This window comes from Odontesthes bonariensis, chromosome 18 (assembly GCF_027942865.1).
Source record: "Odontesthes bonariensis isolate fOdoBon6 chromosome 18, fOdoBon6.hap1, whole genome shotgun sequence".
NCBI classification, from domain to species: Eukaryota; Metazoa; Chordata; class Actinopteri; order Atheriniformes; family Atherinopsidae; genus Odontesthes; species Odontesthes bonariensis.
The window spans coordinates 4,205,066-4,225,980 of NC_134523.1; the positions used below are offsets into that span (position 1 = coordinate 4,205,066).

The 20,915-nt window shown below is 42.2% G+C and overlaps 1 protein-coding gene across 1 annotated transcript in view; it reads left to right on the forward strand.

Annotated features, from left to right (window-relative positions):
* The first annotated feature begins 1,309 nt into the window (after positions 1 to 1,309).
* kcng2 (potassium voltage-gated channel, subfamily G, member 2) overlaps positions 1,310 to 20,915 on the forward strand; it is a 43,363-nt gene continuing 23,757 nt past the window's right edge. Inside the window, exons 1-2 of the mRNA XM_075449974.1 lie at positions 1,310 to 1,733; positions 11,323 to 12,214. Coding sequence (XP_075306089.1) covers positions 11,432 to 12,214 — 783 coding nt within the window. The 5' untranslated portion in view covers positions 1,310 to 1,733; positions 11,323 to 11,431. The remainder of the gene's footprint in view (positions 1,734 to 11,322; positions 12,215 to 20,915) is intronic.

A 20,915-nucleotide genomic window follows, 5' to 3' on the forward strand; every position in this document is an offset into this window, starting at 1 on the left:
CAAGTACATGAGAACAAAATATCAGTTTGGTGTGATAGCTCAACAAGTTGGCGCTCCATCTACAGAGGCTGTAGTTCCCTCAAACTTAGTCTTTCCACGCACTGCTTCTGCATTTTGGCTTATATTTTGTTTAATAAATAATGACCCTGTGTAACATGTCATGTATTAAACACATGTATATGTATACTAACACATTAAATCTTTCACAGAGTATTTTTCAGCATCTGAAATGTTCAGTTCTTGTCATTTTGTGCCACTTTTTTTGTTGTTGTGCCTACTCTAAAAGATTAAAATCGTCCAGAAACATAGGATTTTTTCCCCCTTCCCTTGTGTAACATACAGGTTTGATTTTCCGGGACATTTTGGACTGACTCAGAGTGTTACACCTTAAACTAGGAGCAATAGCTGTGTATGTTGTGCAAAATGCTGCCATGTTAACGGGACATGACATAGCTGAGTGAATGCACGTTTCCTTCAGGATTTTAAAACTTCAGTCAATAGGAGTTTGATTTTTCTTCCCTGCAGGGAAAAGCTAATTTGTTTTTGCTCTTTCAAAGGGGTCAGAGGTCACCACCATGTGCCAAAGAGCAGTTTCTCCCACCAACACACAACATCTTTAAAACTTTGTGCTTGTGCTTGTGTGTGTGTTTTTAACAGGGATAATTGCTCCTAATTAAAACCAGAGTCACTGTCGTGTCAGCTCCCTTCAGCTTTATCTTTTGAGCTGTTTGCAGGCGTTTAGCGGAGCGGACAAGCAGCAAATGGTTGCTTCCATCACCGCTGTTTACTTTAGCATCAGACTCCTCCAGTTATCATCTCTCTGCTGTCTGTCATCTGGCGCACACTCAGACTGCTGACAGACCAGACCGATATTACAGACCAACTCCAGCCAGTTAAGGCTGGCTGTTAGCTGGTGGAGGACTGTTGAGATGGGTGTGTCCGCCTGTTAATGGGCAGGTTTAGACCACAATGCAAATACAGGGCATGTTACACTTTTCTGGGTTGGAAATCACAGTCTGTGCTGAAATCATGTTACAAAGCAAAGATAACAAGCAAAGGCTCCTTGAAAGAAATATCTGCTTTAAATATGAATAAGATATAACAAAAGTGTTTTCGGGTAAGGCTAAATGATCGGGAAACGTCTGAGAAGAGCATCTGTCACGTGTGCTTTGATTATATTTAATTCATCCCAAGGCGAAATGATAAACAAATGCATAAAACAAACTGGAGCTCAAGCTTATCACATAACACAGAGAAGAAATGGATGGCGGGCACTCCCCCTGACGCGGTGTTGGTTTGTCAGAGCGCAGCGCACCGCGGAGCGCGCAGCTCCGGACGCACCTGAGCAGCGCGAGCTCTGCTGCGACCGTCTCAGAGCTGCCAGCAGCCCCTGACTTGCCCCGAGACTCACACACACTCCTCTGCAACATCTGCCACGTCGTCTCTGACGGAGAGAGACGGAGCGTCGCTGGTGTGGAGTGACATCTCTTCCTCTTTGGCGTCTCCAGCGGACCGATGATTGATCCGCTGCCGAGCCTCTCCAGGCGTGCGTTTTCTATACGAGACTTTTAGAAGATTTTTTGAAGTCCGTGCGCGGGTGAGAGCTCAGAGATACATTTTGCCACAATGTCCCACAGCATCTCCAAGGAAAACTTGAAGACGTGCTTCACGTTAAGGAGCGCGATGAGGGGAGCGAGCTGAAACAGATGGACATAAGCTCACCAACACACCTGGTAAGTCTGGCAACTGGAAATGAAAGATTAAAAAACATCTATTAGAGATTGCTTTTGTTGTAATGTTTCCAAAATTGTCAAAAGAGTTTGGAGTCACAGTGAAACACGGAACGCATCCACTCTTTTATCCCTTTCTGAATATCACAGACGCGGTTTTCCTGTAGTGGGTACTAAAGTGGGATAATGCTTCCAATTAATACAGTCATAATGTCTTTCCATTATTTCTTTATTCTTTGGGGACCTTCACAAGTGTCCCCATGGTAGTCCTGCTTTAGTATTCATCTATTTCTACATTCCTACCGGGGGTGCTGCACCCTGTTCTCTTTCATTTAGGCACATTAAATCATCACTTGCTGCTCGACTGTTTTCAGTAGCTCTCTACTTCTACTCTGATCAGATTTGAGTGAGTGCAGTTATAACATGCAGCCCTCCTCCACCCTTACAGATTCGACCCTTTAGAGGGATTACCTAGTTAGCATTTTCCCGCTTGTATTTGAGTAAAGGAGTTAGATCTTGAATTGGAGAAAGGCTTTGAATAAACACGATGCTTTCCAGTGGCACCACGCTCTCACTTTTTTGGTAGCCTATGTCCTGAGGGCACAAGACCTATTTTTTACTTTGATGCCGTTATCTTGAGATGACAAGTTCGTTCTGTTATCTCAAGGCAACAAAGCTGATTTTTTTTGTGGGATAACAAGTCAATTCATCTCTTTTTATTGAGGAATCTGGCTCTTGTTTTCTTGATATCACAACTTGTAAGTAACCTGTTATCATGATAAAACAAGTTTTGGTTTGTCAGATCAAAAGATAGTTATGGTGAGCTCTACAATGAGCCGTTCCTGTGTTAACAACTCATTTTGTTGTTTATCATCGCCGTAATGTCAGTTAAGGAGAATTAAGTTGAAGCAGCTCCACTATGCTTCAGCCAGCAGCTGCACTTCAGCGATCACTGTTTGAGGTGACAGGAAAACCAAACTTACAAAATGTATCAATCTGTTATCTTGAGGAAAACAGTCCTTGATATCCCGAGATAATGATATTTAAAAAACTTTCAAGCATGGCTTCATTCATCTTTCGCACCTTCCAAAGCTATAGGATACATCAATTTAATACCTTTCGCCGAACTCCCTTTCTGAAGCTGAAGGTGAGCAAACGGGAGAGAATCCTGCAGACTCTTTCACTACCAGCACAGAGACGCGATGCTCTGTCCTTAATTTAGCAAAGAAGCGCAGTGAGAACACTCCTCACATGTTTGTAAGTAGGTGGTTATTGTTCCTGTTTGTACTTTGTGCTCTGCTGGGATCTCTTAACTCCATCTCCTTCCTAATAATGGCCCTTTCACACAAACATATCTGCTTTCAGGCTGACCACCAAATAGATCCTTTCCTGGCAGCAATTTATTCAGCCCCATTATCTCTATCTGCCTGTCTCCAACCCCTTTAAATCAGCTGATTGACACTCGCTGTCAGGCTCCACTTGCAGGTTTAATTTTCAATTAGAGATTGTCACTGTACTCGTGAAACTTCTGAGGAGCTCTAATGATGTGAAGTGTGAGAGACTGGGTATTAAGTGCCTGTTTTCCTGCCACTCTCCCCCTGTCAAGTAAAGGCCACGAGTGCCCAAAGAATCTTGAAAACGACAGCAGTCCAACAGCCACTTCATCATGACACAGAAGTTTAAACATTAGCGTGGATGCAACAACTTCACCCAAGTAACTCGGGCAAAGGCCCAAAACTCATAAGAATGAGTTTTCATTTTCTTATGCAGACAACATATCCGACACAGAACAATTCTGAGCTGTCATGGAAAAGTTTGCCACCACCTACCCCAGACTTATGGAGTTCTGATCCGTGCCAGATGTCCCTGCACGCCACAATGGTTCCTCTTTTGATCCAACGTGTCAAGGTGGAGCTAAATGAATGGGAATGAGAGGTAAAAGAGGAGACTTTTTTTTTGCCATGCTAATGATAATGAACTTAAGGAACACTATGAGCAATGGTTGTTTTTCTTACTGCATTGCAGAGCTACTGAGATGTCAGTAATATACAGTACACACCCTCAGACACTCCAAACTTAAATGATTCAGAATGGTCTAAGGGACACAGACATCCCTAGTTTACATAGTAACATGAAGAGCAGTGGTTCTCAGCCTTTTTTGAGTTGTGACTCCCCAGAGTAATCAGGTTGCTGGTCCCACCTATCAGAGACTCCCAGCAGGCAGCCTTGGCCTTCAGCAGAATAAGCGGCTCAGAGTCGCACATGATGTAACAACTTAGCAGGAGACGATGCAAAAAGAGGGGCTTCAGATGGACATGTGTACTCTTTGCTGCAGTGTGAAATTAGCTGCAAGTAACAGAGAGGCTGCGTTATTACATAAGTTAACAAATCCAGCGCACAGCAGTGAAGCACGATGCGTTGCGTCAGGAAGTGAAACAGTACACCTGACTACAGATGTGAGACACTTTCGCATCGCAAAAAAAGACATTTACTCAGCAGTGTGATGCTTTAAGTAAGGCCGGAGAAACAGAAAAAGTGTCCTGTTTTTTTTCTGGGAATGTTTATTTGCACTAATATTGAGACACTGTCTCTACTTATGAATCTGAAAGTCAAAATGCAGAAACACGGCACTAACATAGCGGTGCTTGAAAGTTGATGAACTATTTAGAATGTTCGGTTTGTGTTTCAAAAATGTCCCAAAAATATTTCTGGTTACCAATCTTATTAGGAGTCATCCCTGGCCAGAATTCTCAGAAGCATTTAGTTGGAAGCACACTATTAAGAATATATTTAAGAATAAATGCAAATAAGACAATTCTGCATCATTTCAGCAAAATGATCAGTTACACAATAACAACAAACAGTGTTAACATGAATAAAGAGCTGTTGTATAGGGAAATAAAAAAAAATGCAGACATTAAATGTCGACTTGACACAATAACTGACACCAGTTTGATAAACTTGAACTTAAGTTTAAGAATTCATCTTGTGGAAATGTCATCGCTTAATGATTTTTCTGCATAAAAATGGGCTGTCCCCCCCCCCCCCGATGGTTCAGTCTGAGAAAGTCAGGAAATACCATTATCAAAACGTCCAACCAAGAAGGAAATCACCAAATGTCAAAATCCCTTTTTCAACCACGATAATGTCATCAAGAACATTCACATTCGTACGAGTGTTGAGATGATTTCTGAATTAAGCTGAAAGAAGAGAGAGACGGCTATGATCCCAGCTGGACCATCTCACCAGACAACCGTGTATACATGCAGAGGAGCGGAAATGAGTTATTAACTGAATCGTGTCCATAACCACGACACGAGGGACCGTGGGAGAAAAGATTCTGCTGCCTTTATCCTGCCGCTCGGTGGGAGATCATTGTACACGTATTTATGTGTTCATATTTTTCAGCAGTTATTAAAAATCTGCTTTTTATTGGATCAGAGCGACAGTCTGGAAATGCTTTACCTGACTGCGACTTGATTTTCAGCCTTTTCAGTTTTTGTCTGACAAAAGAAGCTAAAAATGTCAGTAAATCAGAGCAGCTTCATTGGGAATTCAGCTATGTTGATATACACTTACACTGTTTCTACAAAGAAAAAGGCAAAAAAAAGTTGGAACTTTGTAGCAGAGTCAGGTTGAACATATGATGTAGAACTGCTTCAATTCCAACTGCATCATCTGGCTGTAATAGTCAGGGCTTGAGGCTCAGTTTCTTACTATATTTTGGTATGACTGAAACAATAAGGTCAAATAAATGTGCTTAATAAGTTTGTTCATGATCTAGTGAAGTTCAAACTTCTTTTTTTAATGAAAAACTCTATGGCCTATAATAATAATGAACCATTTTATTGCACAAAATGCAATTTGCGTACAAATAGGAGGCAATAAAAGTGTTGTTTGAAGAGAAATTGCATAGCTTCCTCTCTTTTTATCAGAATCCATACCCTTTGTTGGCTCTGTTCCAAAAAGCTGTCAGTGCCACTCTGAGTCTGTACAGAAACACCTTCATCCTTGACTGTGAACAGTGTCACACATCACTGGCTTTGCTCCATGTCCCCAGTCTATTCAGCAAAAAGCAAATGTCCTCGGTGAGCATCGGAACATCAGCGCCAGCATATTTAGAAGCTTTTAGAATCTGTTAATAACGGGCTTTGGGTTAAAGACAGTCTGCCTATTTAGTACATTTATAATTCAGACAACAAAAAGCAGACCATGCTGCCATTCCATTTTCAGTCATGAACATAGATATTGAATCAATAATAAAGCTTCTCTATGTAGGGATACAAAACCTCTGAACAAAAGCATCAGTCCCTCGTTGTGACTCATAAGCTAATAGGCACTCACCATCTCCTCCCTTCACAACTCTACATATGTGATTCATATGTGAGAAGTACTCTTTCAGTAATTATTGCGGCTCAAGAGCGATGTTTGCGTCATTCTAGATTACGAAATCATTTTCTCTCTGCTTATTCTTGCAGGCAAAGAACTTAATTGCCGTCATATTTTTGAGTACTGTCTGTCAGTGAAAATCAATTGGATTTAGCAGCCAACCAGGTAATGGTTTCAGAGTCATGCAAAATCTCATTGTACCAAACAGACGCATGCCTCAGGCCTCTCACAGATATGAGGATGAAATGGATGTGGGAAGGTGGATGTATCATTGATGCATGGGTTGCTGATTTATGCAAAGAGTCATGTAAATTCTGTTTGCCTGAGCAACTGGTGCCTAAAGAACAATGCAGGTTTGAAAGTGCTCTCTTTCTGCTTTAGGTACGGTTTCTAATGCAGGAAAGAGAACTTTTTTTTTTTTTTTAAATCAGCTCTTTTCACACAGTTCCAGATCCATCATTTGAAATTTGATCACACAGACATACTAAAGGTGTGAGAAGTTGGGGGGGGGGGGGGGGGGGACCCTCCGGACTGACAATTAGAAGAAAGATCAGAGCCTGTGATGTATTCTCCACTCACCTCAGCTATGTGAGGTGAAGATGTGGAACACTTCAACAGAAGCCATTTTTACACTTGAAATCACATGCAATAGTTGCTTGATTTAGTTTTTACCAACATGGAAGTAAATCTGCTAAATAGACACTAAAACACAGAAGTTCCACCTTTTTTTTTGAAGCACTTAATAGAAAGTCTATCTGAGGCCGATGGGAGTGGCGTTAGTCTTATTCATCCAAAGCCAGGGCCACAGGCTGCACCATTTAGTAGTTCATTTAGTACCTTTAAGCGAGTTTCTGATTAGGATAAGATGTGGAATCAGCAAGTGATCTCGGCTTAAAAAACTCCGAAACCCTCTACTCTTGTGATGTGAAACATTTTTGCTGATTAATATCGTAAAAAATTATTTTAAAAAAAGCAAACGTCATGCATATTATGCGTTGCTGCCGTGGCCCGACAATTTTCGGAAAAAAATACTTTGCCAAGTTGACCTCAAACTTTAAACGCGAGACGCTCAAAGCACTACACCAATAGGGGGGGGGGGTTTGCACTGGTGGCATTTTAGAGGCAGAAATGTTACGCTGAGCAGGTCCTCTATATGCTGAAGAAGAAACTTAAAGGAACAAGCCCCCAGAACAAGCAGGAGTTGGAGGTGGCTGCGGCTTGGCAGAGCATCACCAGAGAAGATACTCAGCACCTGGTGATGTCTGTCGATCGCTGACTTCAAGCGGATGTTGTGTGTAAGGGATATGCAACAAAGTACTGAACATGACTGCTTTAATGTACCTGTTTTAGGGGGGGGGGGATTTTGAAATTATATAGTGGAACTGAAAAGTATTTGCGACCGCATTCAAACATTTCATATTCATTAACGTTAACATTCGATATTGTACTTTGAGACCTACATCTGATTCAGAAACATGCTGATAAGAAAAAGTTAACACGCCAAAAGTGAAACTGGGCTGTCAGTGTAGCAGCGTGAGTGATGAGAGGAGCGACGGGTTGTTTCCGAATTACGGAACGAATTTGACATTACCAGTTAAAGTAATGTCGACACGATAATGTTAATCTTTCAAAGAGTAACGGCAATAACTCCTTAGAAGTTGCGTTGTCTTCATTATCTAAGCTGTTGGCACCTACTGCTGAACAAAAGTAAATCAATGATAATCCTTGATGGATTATTTCTCAGATCTTTACATTTCCCTTGTCTGACGTTCAATAGAGTTGGAACCGATACTCAGTTTCTTGGCCCAAGTTTTTAAAACAACAGATGAAAAGTGGTCGCACACACACAGCGTCTCTAGCTAACTCTTGATGGAACATTAACCAAAAATATATTCTATCCCCTGGGCTCTTGTATACTCTGCTAGATGTAAGATGCACGCTCCTCAGAACAGCCGAGATTTCCAGCAGGTTGGATGCAATCAGATGGGGCTCAGATGTCGAGCCTTAGCAGAGGAGGCGGAGGGAACTTGAGAAGTGATGTAAGCTTACACTAAAAATCTGAATGGCTTGTTAAGTGAGACATGTTCAAACCCAGGGGGCCCAAAAGAAAGTGCCAGGCTTGTGTTTTTGGGTTGCTATGCTGTCAGGCACAGAAAAAAAAGGGATTTTTCCATATGTCCCCTTTTAGGTAAAACTTTGTTCATACTTACTTACACTATCATACTGAACATATTGTTTAAGACACAGTATTGCTTCAAATACTTTATTATTTCATTTATTTGGTCATGCGTGTATGATTCCCATAAGCATATAAGCTCTACGTGACATTTCATACCCCTGGGGTTTGAGTGCTTCACATATAGGTTTATATTATTCTCTCTGTGCTTTGAAGTCACCCCAGGATTCAGTGTCATGCTCAATAAACTGCTCCTGTCAGAAGCACTTTGCTGCTGAGGTGCCGCTCTCTGAACACTCTCCCTGGGAGAGAAAGACCTGTTTCCAAATGATTGGCCTCACAATAGAAGAGCAAACTGAGGATAGCTTGAGGGGGTCCCAATCTTAATTTGTTGTGATGATGCCTCCTTTTGTCCTCTCCGCTACCTCGGGTCCAGCCCTGTCATCAGTGGTCCTTTGCTGCATTTATCTGGGCACACATCCCTGTCGAATGGAACAAGAGGCGCCTCGGCTTTGGAGGAGAAAGTGGCTTCTGTAATTGGAACTGAAGCGCTTCTCTCTCAGGATGAGAAAAGACGTTCACTTTGACTGACACGCTGATGACACCCGTCTGATTCAGCAAAAACAGCAAGGAGTCGCACATTCGTGGAATGAAAACCTCCATCGAAAGTTAGTCGTGACAGATAATCTTAATTTTTGAAAAAGTTCTTTCCAGCTTTGTTTACAAAGGTTTTACTTGATCAAAAGGAACGTTCCTTTTGCAGAAGCTCACAGTGTGCGTGTTTCATCCCCGAATAAAGTGGCCGTGATGCTGCTGTTAAATATGTATGAGGGAAGATCATTTTATGAAGAGGTTTCACTTCCTTTTGTGTAGTTTCCAGTCATTTTGTGCCATTAAGTCTTCCTTTTCTTCCATTTGATTTCTTTTATGTTGTTGTTGCACCTGGAGTATTTTCACAACTAAAAAAAAACAAACTTGGTGCTCTTTGTGCCACACAGACTTGAAGCGAAACGCAACCGTGGGGATTTGTTTTATAGCTGTAAGCGTTTACGACGCCTGTCATACGCGGTCTGTAATATTTACAGCAGCCTCAGAATATAGTTTACGGTTCGTGTTTGGACAAAGTCTGTTTTGAATCATAGATTGTGTGTCTCGGTGAAATGAAAAACAAATAAACCACTGTCAAGACGAATAAACACGGAGCGTATGTCAGTGTCTTATTTGATGTTAGCAGCTGATACAATCTTTTCTGCTCATTTGCCCCCATGTGCTGTCATTAGGTCTACATGGTGGGGGACATTTCCTGCAGTTTATTAAACAGAACTTTGATCAGCAGCCTGGTGATGCAGCAAATAGAAAAACAACATTATTCATTTGATTTGTAATTGTACTACAGAAAAACTGTAATTGTTATGTAAATCCAGACTACTCGTATGTCTTCTTTCATCGTTCTAATAAGTTTAGTTTCCAGTCCAATAAGAATGGTGCATCTCCTCGGTACTCTGAGGAAATAATGCATGGTAACAGTACAGATGTATGTCGCATGTAATGCCTTGAATTAGCTAAATGTACCCAAAAAGTATAGATAATAAGTAAAAGTATAGGTAGTATAGCCATCCAAAGCTTAACTCTGGTTTAATGGCATGGTCAATACAAGAATAAAAAAGGGAAAGGAATCTGCAACTTTTGGGGTTCAAATAATTGGAAGATAATTAAATGTGACTGGACACCCTTTCCTTAATATTTTACAGAAGTGATCTGTTTCCGTTGGCCCTGGGATATACGTGTCAACACAGAACAGGTCTGAACTGCTGCAGGCACTTTAACTGACAGCTATACACAACAGGGGGGGACTTTTTTTTGGCTTGTGATCTGCTGTTCAGAGAAATCCAACAGATTTCATAAATAAATCAGCAGCATCCCTGTTCAGACTTTCTTACTCCACAGTTTCGCTGTGTTGATTAGCTGCAGCACCAGTTGCTTTGTCAAATCTTCTTTGCTAAAAGAACAAGAGGAAGCTGAAACTTCTGGAGCAGTACATTCAGCACTGTTTTGTTTATTCATGATAACAATGCTTCTTAGCTTGGTAAGACTTTCCAAAATGTTGTTCAAAGAAAACTCTAAAAATACAGAGTTTTGCTTGGTGGTGTGGCTTCTATCTGACAAACAGCCGAAAAGGTGTCCGCAGGTGAAGTAAAAGATCGCAGAGTTGATAACAACCACTCTGTTACTGTAGTACAATTAAACCCTCATGAATGTAACACTGGTTATTTAAATATGGAGATCACAGAACATGATGTCAATTTCTTGCACCAAAAACGTATGTTCCGGAGGCCAGTAAAAGGACAACAGTGCAGAGAACCTTTATGGTCGCTGCATGCGTTGCTGGTTTATTAGAAAATGCAGCTTGTTCCAGGATCAACCACTCAGCAATGATACATAACAAGGAGTTTTTAGGATCGCTTGTCGGAAGCTTCTATCCTGCAGTAGGGGACATTTTTAGGGGAGTAGGTTTTAGTTTTCTCACCCAAAAATGTCCCCTAGGACCTACAGAGCCAGTGCTTCTAGAGTAAAAGTGTTGACTGACTTGGACTATTTTTTGTAACTAAAAGATCGCTCCTTTTCTGCCACCGGTAAGGCTATATATTCTTAATCTGGTTCCTATTACAGGAATGTGTCTACTGAGAGTAGAACCACCGTTGCTGGAAAACAAACTGCCAACAAAGCTTCACCTAAATCTACAGTATGACCTTTTCTCTTTCTTACTATTGAGCAGCATACATATATACAGCTATAGAGAACCCTGAAGGACAACAAAGTTGTGAAACATTAGCAAGAAAGCCTTGCACCAGCTGGCAGCCACTGAGCTTCATTAGCTAATTCTATGACTCTCTATTCGTTCAGAGATCAACAGACTTCTGGCAGACTGTGGTGCAGATTGTTGTTGCATGCCGTGAGAGAACCAACCAAAAGTAAGACATGTGTAATGTAATAATGAAAAAATAATTCGTCTTGTCTTTCCCACAGGGACGTGATGTGTTGCTGAATGGACAAGCTCCCGGTCACTTCACGTACCTTGTGAAGCCCTCCTCTCATCTCGCTGTGCAGGACTGGGTCCCCCAGTAGAGTTGCAGAGATGTATCAGGAGGTGGCCTTTCTAGCAGGTAGCACCGAGCACCAGTTCACCTCCTTCCACTTCAGCCGTGTGGAGAATCCACAAGAGGTCACGACTCAGAAGGGTTTGTTCTACAAAAGAGCGCAGCTCCTGCTGCAGCCTCAGCCCAACCAGCAGTCCGGAGATGAGATTGGCCTTGCCGACAGGGCAGCCATTATAAATGTGGGGGGCATTAAATACCACATCCCATGGTCCACGCTGGACGAGTTCCCCATGACACGACTGGGCAAGCTGCGCAGCTGCAGCAACGAAGCTGAGATAATGGACGTGTGCGACGACTATGATGGGAGCCGCAATGAGTACTTTTTTGACCGTAGTCCGTCTGCCTTTCGCATCATTGTGACTTTCCTGGCAGCAGGGAAGCTCAGGCTTCTGAGGGAGATGTGCGCCTTGTCCTTCCAGGAGGAGCTTCTGTACTGGGGGGTGGAGGAGAACAACCTGGAATGGTGCTGCCTCAGGAAGCTGCGCCTCAGGCAGGAGGAGTACAAAGAGCAGCAGAGGCTGGAAGAGGAGGACGCCGAGCTCACCTCACCCCAGTCCTGCGAGGAGAGCCAGCAGCCTCCGGGAGGACCGGAGGAGAACCTCACGGGGAGCTGCATGCGGAGGCTGAGGGACATGGTGGAGAACCCGCATTCTGGCCTGCCCGGAAAAATCTTCGCCTGTCTATCAGTGTTATTTGTAGCCATCACTGCTGTGACATTGTGTATCAGCACAATGCCTGACCTCAGAGCGGAAGAGGAGAGGGTGAGTGTTTCCTCCTCCTCGTCTTTGCTACCCAGCAGAAAAAATGTTTCATTGTCCAAAAAAGTCCAAGATACCTTATATTAGATCTCTGCAATTAAGCTTTTAGAGCGTTTGGCCTTTTATGCAAAAATCTACATTATTTGGCAGCAAAACCATGTAAAAACTATGCTTAAACAAGAGTTGCCATCTCTGGATTTCAAAGAGTTGATTTTTCTTTGAGGTGAACGGAGCTATAGCTCCTTCCTGTTGCTCACCTTTACAGATATCGTCTTTAGGTTGCACAATTCACAAATATTCCATTAATGTTTCACATGCATGTTAATGATAAACATCACCTAACATGAAAGATTCATCTTTTAGGGGATCAAGGACACACTCACTGGACGGAGAGAGTGACCCAGAGGAGCAAAGCTAATGCTAGCCTAGGTAGTTGCTCAATACCAGACTTTCTCCAATAGAGGCTGAGGCCTTTATTTAGTTAGGGCTTAGGGTATCCTTTATTACAAAACTTAACTTTTTTTTCCTTTTTTTTTACTGTGGATTGTGGAGAGAGACCAGGCCAGAGAGTTAAAAAAAACAAAGTAGCAAACAGGTTAACAAATTACTAGCTTGAGAAGTTTTGACTACAAATTTCACACAAATTAGAATCCCTCCTAAATTTGACTGAGCAGGAACGATCCCGTTCTTCGATTGTGTTTTTTGTCAAAGATGTGCAAACATACCTTATGTTTACCTAACAGGTTATCAATTGTCTTATCTGAAGCGAAATATGCAGAACAGCAATATTTGATAGAATTGATCAGATAAAGCTGGTGTGAACTTTTTTCTGTTGTCTTGTGTATTATCCATATCGATCTAGTTTTTTCTCCCCCCGCCTTTATTCGGAGCCGGAATCTCTTTGTTGGTGTCAACTCCACCCCCATACATTTTAGGAGGCCTGGCTTTTCATTTAATCCAGATTTTTATTTGAGGAAATACAGTAATCACTTGGCAACTTGGCTTGTGTTAGCCTCGCTTTGACATAAGGCGCTTTGGAACCAAGCTGCATGTGGTGAGAAGCTTTCTTTTAAAACGTCTGTGCACATGTCGCTTCAGTGTTTCCCACATGGCTGACAATTTACTCGTGATTGCGGATGCAATGGCAATCTACTTTTCACATGCAGCCAGTTGGCAGATGTGAATGTGGGAGAGAAAAAAAAGCGTTTGTCCAGATGTCTTCCAACTGACCACTGCACTTTCAAAAATCCCCTGCAATGCTGCTTGAAGAAGATGAGGCGGAAGGGTGTTGAGAATAACAAGGCACACAGATACACAGAAACGTATTTGGACATTTCTGAATCAACTCGCCAGTATTGATCAATGCAACATGAATGAATCTGATTTCCAAAGACTGTTACCTTTTTGTGCCAGTAGTGGAGTCTAATTGTGGAGCCTCAATGCGACAGATATTCATCACATAAGTACAAAGAAAACTCGTTCTTAGGGTCGCTTTTTTCCACGTCCTACTTCATACAGCCTCAGGGTTGTTTGAGCTGTACAGCAGCTACAGTAGAATTCAGATATGTGTTGATGAAGCGGCCCACATAGTGAGACATTTCCGTGGCTGTATGGCAAATCATCGTGACATGAAGGCAGGAGAAGGCTCAGGGACAGCAAGACTTCTTTTTCCTCACTTGAAAAATAATTGTGCGGTGCTCACTGTTTCTGCACACTCTCTCCGTTGTGCCGACTTGAAGTTAACGTTTCCCCACACATGCGGAAAAATAACAACAAACACAGCTCTAAGGTGATAACACAGCTATGTATTCACACGTCTTTAAATGGCTAAATGGATTTGAGCTTCCGTGTATTTGCAAAATCCCACAGCTATTCATCCCATGTAGCAGATTTGACTTGACCTGCTTCCAAAAATGAATGTGAAATAAGCTCAAATGAATGTGAAATAAGCTCAAATGAATATGAAATAAGCTCATTATTGTTATATAACTGTATGATTATGCAAATTGCAGCTATGATGTCTTAATCCGTATAGGAAAGCTCGTCTACTCAAACCTTTCCTGGACCAGCTGACCAGTAAACGCAGTTGGAGCTGTAAATAGAAATTCTTTTACAAATAAGGCGCTTCATGTTCCCTCTGACATTTAATTGCATTTACATGTTAACTGGGTGGTGTACTGACACTTTCGTAGTAAAATCTGCCTTGTTTATAAATGCTAAAAAGATAATCGAGACATATTTACTTCTTTGAGAGAAACACAGAATACTTTCCTTCTGAGAGCTGCACAAAATGATGCTAACTTATCTATAAAAACAGGAATTTTAGTTCCATGCCATCCACTTTAACTTGGCGACATAGGCTCCAAAACAAATGATGAATGAACCTTTATGAACTGTGAGTGAGACTAAAGAGGGACTTCTCAGCTGGGATTGTTTGAAATCATTTCCAGCTCGCTCATATTTCTCCGCTGTCACTTATATTTCAGCTTGAAAAACTCCATTTCACTGGAAGAAGCCACATTAAGTTCCAGTGCTAGTTCAGAGGGAGTTTCCAAGTTCGAACCACTTATTTCTGTTTGGACTACCAGAAAATTACCTCCAGCACCAAAAAAGCTGGGACTCAAAAAAAGTCTCAGAAAAAGTGGGGATCCACCATACATGTATAAAGTACTAGCGATTCAGACTTGACGTACAAGTACTCTATCAAAAAAGTGACTTGAGTAGAAGTAGAAGTGCTCTTTAAGCACCGTACTTAAGTGGAAGTACTAAAGTATTAAACATGTTTTGTACTTAAGAATTGCAAGTAGTTTATTTTTAGAATTACTACTCAAGTACTGAAAGTAAAAGTAAAAGTATTGTGTCATGTAGTTATTAAAGAAATCAGTCGAAAGTTTGAAAATCAAATTGTTTATATTATTCAAAAAGTTTGGCTGTAACAGCAGTACAGCGGAGTGTACAAGAGCACCTTAAAACATTGAAGGCCAATATTTCGCCATCTCTCGGGAGGCATAGTAGGCACTTCATTTTGTATGAATTGTCTTTCACTCCGGCGAATGAAAACAGAGACTGTAAGTAGGGCCAGGGGTGGTCTTCTTCCTCACCGCCACCACCACGATCACTCGAAGTTGAAGGTGTTTCTGGTTCCTCCATCTTTGGTTCAAACAAAGCAGGCAGGCAGCAGAGCGAAAGAGGCCGAGCAGAGAGCAGCACGAGCGGTCTTCTCACCCTTCAGTTTGCACACATTAGATCTACATCATGTATAACTTCGCGCCACAGTAAAATTGGATGCAACGGTTGTTATAGCAACCATAAACTCTGAACGGGACGTTAGACTTGAACTAGAGTGACTGTGGGGTTTGGAATGATTCCTAACATGTTTATAATAACGAGTAACGATGCAGCACGTAAAAAATGTATCGGAGTAAAAGTACTAAACTCATTGAAAATATGTACTGAAGTAAAAGTGGAAGTAGGAGAAAAAAATAATACTCCAGTAGAGTACAGATACAGCATTTCAGTACTTAAGTAGAGTAGTGAAGTAGTTCTACTTCGTTACTATACATCTCTGGGATCCACCAGACCAACCAGACCGGCTTGAATGTTGAAAACGCCATGTTTAACAATCCTAAGTCAGTGTAGCGTTGACTGAAGAGAGGCTAAAAAACTGCGCTGCAGCATGAATGTGAAGTTGAAGCCACAGTGAAACAGCTCGAGCTCAGTGTTCCTCTCATGTTCCTGCTGTTTAATGATTTACATCGCTGCTAAATGAGTCGCTTAGACGATCCCTGTTTGCAACTGAATTTTCAAACAGACGGTGTTAATATGCCCCGCTCAGAATAACATATAAATAAATAACCTTTCAATAATATTAGCATTTGGAAACTGGTCATCGTTGAAAAGAGCGTTCACTAACACCCACTGTTGTTAAAAAAAAAAAACCTGCATTTAAAAAGTAAACTGGTGGTATCAAGACATCCATATTGCGGGGAAAACAAGACAAACTCTGCAATCTATTCTTGTTACTTTGAAGGTAAACTGTCTGTGCTGTGGTCCTCTACAGAAATTTGTATTAAACTAGAGGAGAGGTCGAACATATATCGGTGGAGACGTTTAGAGTGATGTAATGATGCTCTGTTGTGGCGCTCTGGCCGTGGAAAACCAAGCCAGTGCTGAGCTAGAACCAACGAAGAACTGACTCTCCCACCAGCCCCGAACCAGAACTGAGTTGAGGGCTCGTCTGTGCACACTAGCTTGCTGCATTCGAATTTCACCCAGATTTTGTGCAATGTGCGGAAACCTGGATGAGATGTCGACACGTCCCAGAATCCTGGTTTCTATCAGAGTACCTCAGGTTACGTCAAAGTCTCTCAAAACCAGGATAAGATGTTTAGATGTGCAACTCTGAAATCCAATCATAACTTTCATATTGGTGCAGATGTGAACACAGTGACTGTTTCTGGGCTACATCCATATCTATCCAACTTATTTGCTCGCTTCTTTCCAGCTGTCGTTAAAGGAACGTCCGTCCTTATTAACTGAAGATAGGTAAAGCTCAAACATTTAGCTTGAATTTGAGTTTAAAATGGCTCTATTCCAAGGTTGCATGTCTGTTAACAACTTCCAAATGTTCATGGAATTTTGAATGAGACCAGGCAGTTCTGCCATCTCTTTGGCTCTCTTTATGTCAGTGCCTGTCATCAGTTCTGTTAACAGCAAGTACAAGCGCTGCTTGCTGGACAAATTGTACAAGATATTCATAAAGAAGTAGCGACGCCATCCGTTTCCTCTTATTAGTTTCTTTTAGTCAGAGTCTGATTCGCATCTTTTTGTATGGGTTATTCAGATCTGTGAGTGTGCCTCCAGAAATATAAACGTGTGAACTATGCCTGTTGTCGTGGTGCAAACATCTGGATTCAGAGCTGATAATAATCACTGGTAATTGATATAAAGACCTTTCTTTTGTTTAACTTCCAAAATGACCCAAGTCCAGGTCAAACCTGTTCACATATATCATTATCTGCTCTACTATTCTATTGCAATTTCCTCTTATAATGTTTGCGGGACACAACCAAAGGATAATTCTTACTGAGCGGAACTGCACAGTGAAACGGCTTGGAAAAAAAATCCAGTCTGCCGTCTCCAGCCTGTTTACCGCTGTGTGTTTTTAACAGTGTACGGGCTGCACTGAACGTGACTGTCAGACTTTTAAAAGTGGATCAGGATGAATTCAAAGTAAAACGCGGCTGAGAATGTCGACTGTAGAATGAACCCGCTGGGCTGAGATTTCTGAACAGTATGTTGATACTCACAACTTGCAGTCTGTTGTCTCTAATTTGGTCTAAAAGTGAAAGCAGAGCACATCACCTGTTGCTTTTTTCATCCTGCAGGAGGAGAAATGTTGCCACCTCAGACTTTTGTTCTGACCAACTCCACATGTTGTCAAAGTCCCATGCATATTAAATCTGCTGATGTCTTCCTCCTGAGCCTTTTCATGTCCTCCTTTGCCTCAGAATCAGGCTGTAGAGCAGCTTTGTATCACATTATTTCATCTCTTGAGTGACATCAACAGATCAGAGTGTGATTATAGAAGAGCTTCGCAGCTTCGCCCTCTGTCAAAGTTATGCCTTCATCAGCAAAGGCTGTGGAGGGATGCGTGGCATTTGTATAGAGGGTGGAAGCTTCGGAGGGGAAAAAAAATTAAATAAATAAAAAGTCAGGAAAACAAAGCCAGTTGAAGCCGAACCTCAACTGCCTTAAACATATTCCTATCTTCTCTGCAGTAAAGTGTCATCCATCTTCACACACTTGCATTAATCCACAGATTTAATTACTTGAATTCAAAAGAGAAAAAGGTACGATAAAGGAGACTCTACACTTCAGTCTCCGGACAGCTGAAAGCATGTCACTGTGGCGCCAATTAGCCACCCAGAGACTCCTGAAAGTTCTCGATCCCCCACTGTGAGAACTGTGGCAGTGCTTCATTAGGAGTGACCACCTAATTTTAACCAGCTATGGCGGGGGGGGCAACTCTATAACACAAGAGTTGATAAAAATAATGAGCGGGCTGTGTCATTCTTGGTAAAACTTTGCCATCTCAAAAAGAAGTCTCCTCTGCGCATTTGCAAGAAGCGCTGTACGCAAAAATCCAAGTCTCTCAATGTGAAGAGAAACGTGGTGAAAACTATCTTCAGGCAATATTTACTCAACTTTCCTTCCTTCTCCCGAGGATGTAATAGTTTAACCTACACACATATCACGACTCCCAACTTGAGATAAGTGGGACGCTATGCAAATGCAGTGACCTCCACACATTCTCTGTTGGGCACAGGTGAGGACTGCAGGCAGGGCAGCATAACACCTGTAACCTCTTCTTCCTCAGACACGCCTTCATTATGTGTGCGGAATGTGCTTTTGCATTGTCTTGCAGTGTTGGGAGTAACGGCGTTTAAGTATAACGGCGTTACTAACGGCGTTATTTTTCCAGTAACGGAGTAACCTAATTAATTACTTTCCCCATCGTTACAACGCCGTTATCGTTACTGAGAATATAAAGTGGCGCGTTACTACACTTTGGTTGTAGGCTTTCGGCTACACATCAGCTGCCTGGAGAGAGCAGGGGTGGGGATGATGACACCGTTGCAAATGTGATGATGATTGGCTGGGTGGGCGGATGACCTGCTCACGCTGTCTCACTGCACGCGCTGACGACTACGACTAAACACACACGAGACAGCAACAATGGCGACGAGCCAGGGAAGTTCAAAGGTAGCGTTCTCTAACTGGAAGTACCGGCACTACTTCTCACTCGTGGAGATAAAAGGCAAGAATGTGTATGTAACGTGCACGCTATGCCAAGGGAAAAAAACTTTATCCACGTCTGCCTCAAGTAACTCAAATCTAATGAAGCACCTTACATCAACCCATGCGAAAATGAAGCACTTGTTGCTTCTGCAGCTAGCTAACCCAACCCCAAGCCCAAAGGCAGCTAGCTAACCCAAGCCCAAGCCCAAATGCAGCTAGCTAACCCAACCCCAAGCCCAAATGCAGCTAGCTAACCCAACCCCAAGCCCAAATGCAGCTAGCTAACCCAACCCCAAGCCCAAATGCAGCAAGCTAACCCAACCCCAGGCCCAAATGCAGCTAGCTAACCCAACCCCAAGCCCAAATGCAGCTAGCTAACCCAACCCCAAGCCCAAATGCAGCTAGCTAACCCAACCCCAAGCCCAAATGCAGCTAGCTAACCCAACCCCAAGCCCAAATGCAGCTAGCTAACCCAACCCCAAGCCCAAATGCAGCTGGCTAACCCAACCCCAAGCCCAAATGCAGCTAGCTAACCCAACCCCAAGCCCAAATGCAGCTAGCTAACCCAACCCCAAGCCCAAAGGCAGCTAGCTAACCCAACCCCAGGCCCAAATGCAGCTAGCTAACCCAACCCCAAGCCCAAATGCAGCTAGCTAACCCAACCCCAGGCCCAAATGCAGCTAGCTAACCCAACCTCAAGTTAGCTAGTGTGAGCCCCAGCGAAGGAGACGGAGCCACTCGAAAACAAACAACACTCCATTTTTCGGGTCAGAAACAGGTGACCACCATCACCATTTTATATTCAATATTTATGTTTTTATTTCTATGCATTATATGGCAGGCTGCAATATACTGAGTTCAAATAAATACTGAATGTTCTAAATTACTGTATATAGTGTTTTTATTCTTCAACCAGTTAATATAAACATATTTGATGTTAAAGATGTTATAGAACGTAACAGCGTTATAGAACATATAAAATAACGCCACAGTATTTTGCTGAGTAACTAATTACTTTTACAATGTGGTAACTGAGTTACTAACTCAATTACTTTTTGGGAGCAGTAACTAGTAACTGTAACTAATTACTTTTTAAAAGTAACTTGACCAACACTGTTGTCTTGTTGTCCAGTGTTGCTCTAAAATCTCAGTAAACCTTCCTGCATGGATGCTACCATCACAGAGGTGTTAATGAGCTTACATACAACACCATCCAATCGCAGAGCCTGGCTCCTGGGGTCCGTTTCACGTAGCAGGTTCAACCAACTCTGAGTCTATTCCTGATCTCTGAGTTGATCTACTCTGAGATAGAAAACCCTGAGTTTTCGGTTCCAGAAACGCTGATTTGAGTGAGGTTAATCAACTCTGAGTAAGTTCACCTTGAGTTTAGCGCGTGCACCACAACTTTAAAAAGCCAGCATCAATGGAGCCCCGATTCGACGAGTCACCTTGGCAACGGGGAAGAGGAGGGGCTACGTTTTTCACCAACCTCGAATTGGAAATCTTAATGCGCTCATACGGCGAGTTTCCATACGTTTTTAGAAATAAGTGCAACACCGCTGCAGCAGCAAAAGGGTAAGTTTAAATGTAGTCCTTTGCAATCACAATTATATTACAGGGAAACTGCTTGGTAGCCCATTCATTTATTTCATTTAGGTGCAATCCCACAGGGGAGAAGCGCTCTTGGCAGCAGTTTAAGATGAAATATAAAAACATTGTTCAAACATGAGACCTCGGCATGGAGGTACCTCATTTTGATCATGTTTTATACTATAAAGTAAATATTAAGTGGCTATTTGACTGTGCAGTTATTTTATTCCCAACATAATGCTGTTTTCACACACATAAACTATGTCTTCTCATCTATATCTTCCATCCATCCATTATCTATACACCGCTGAAT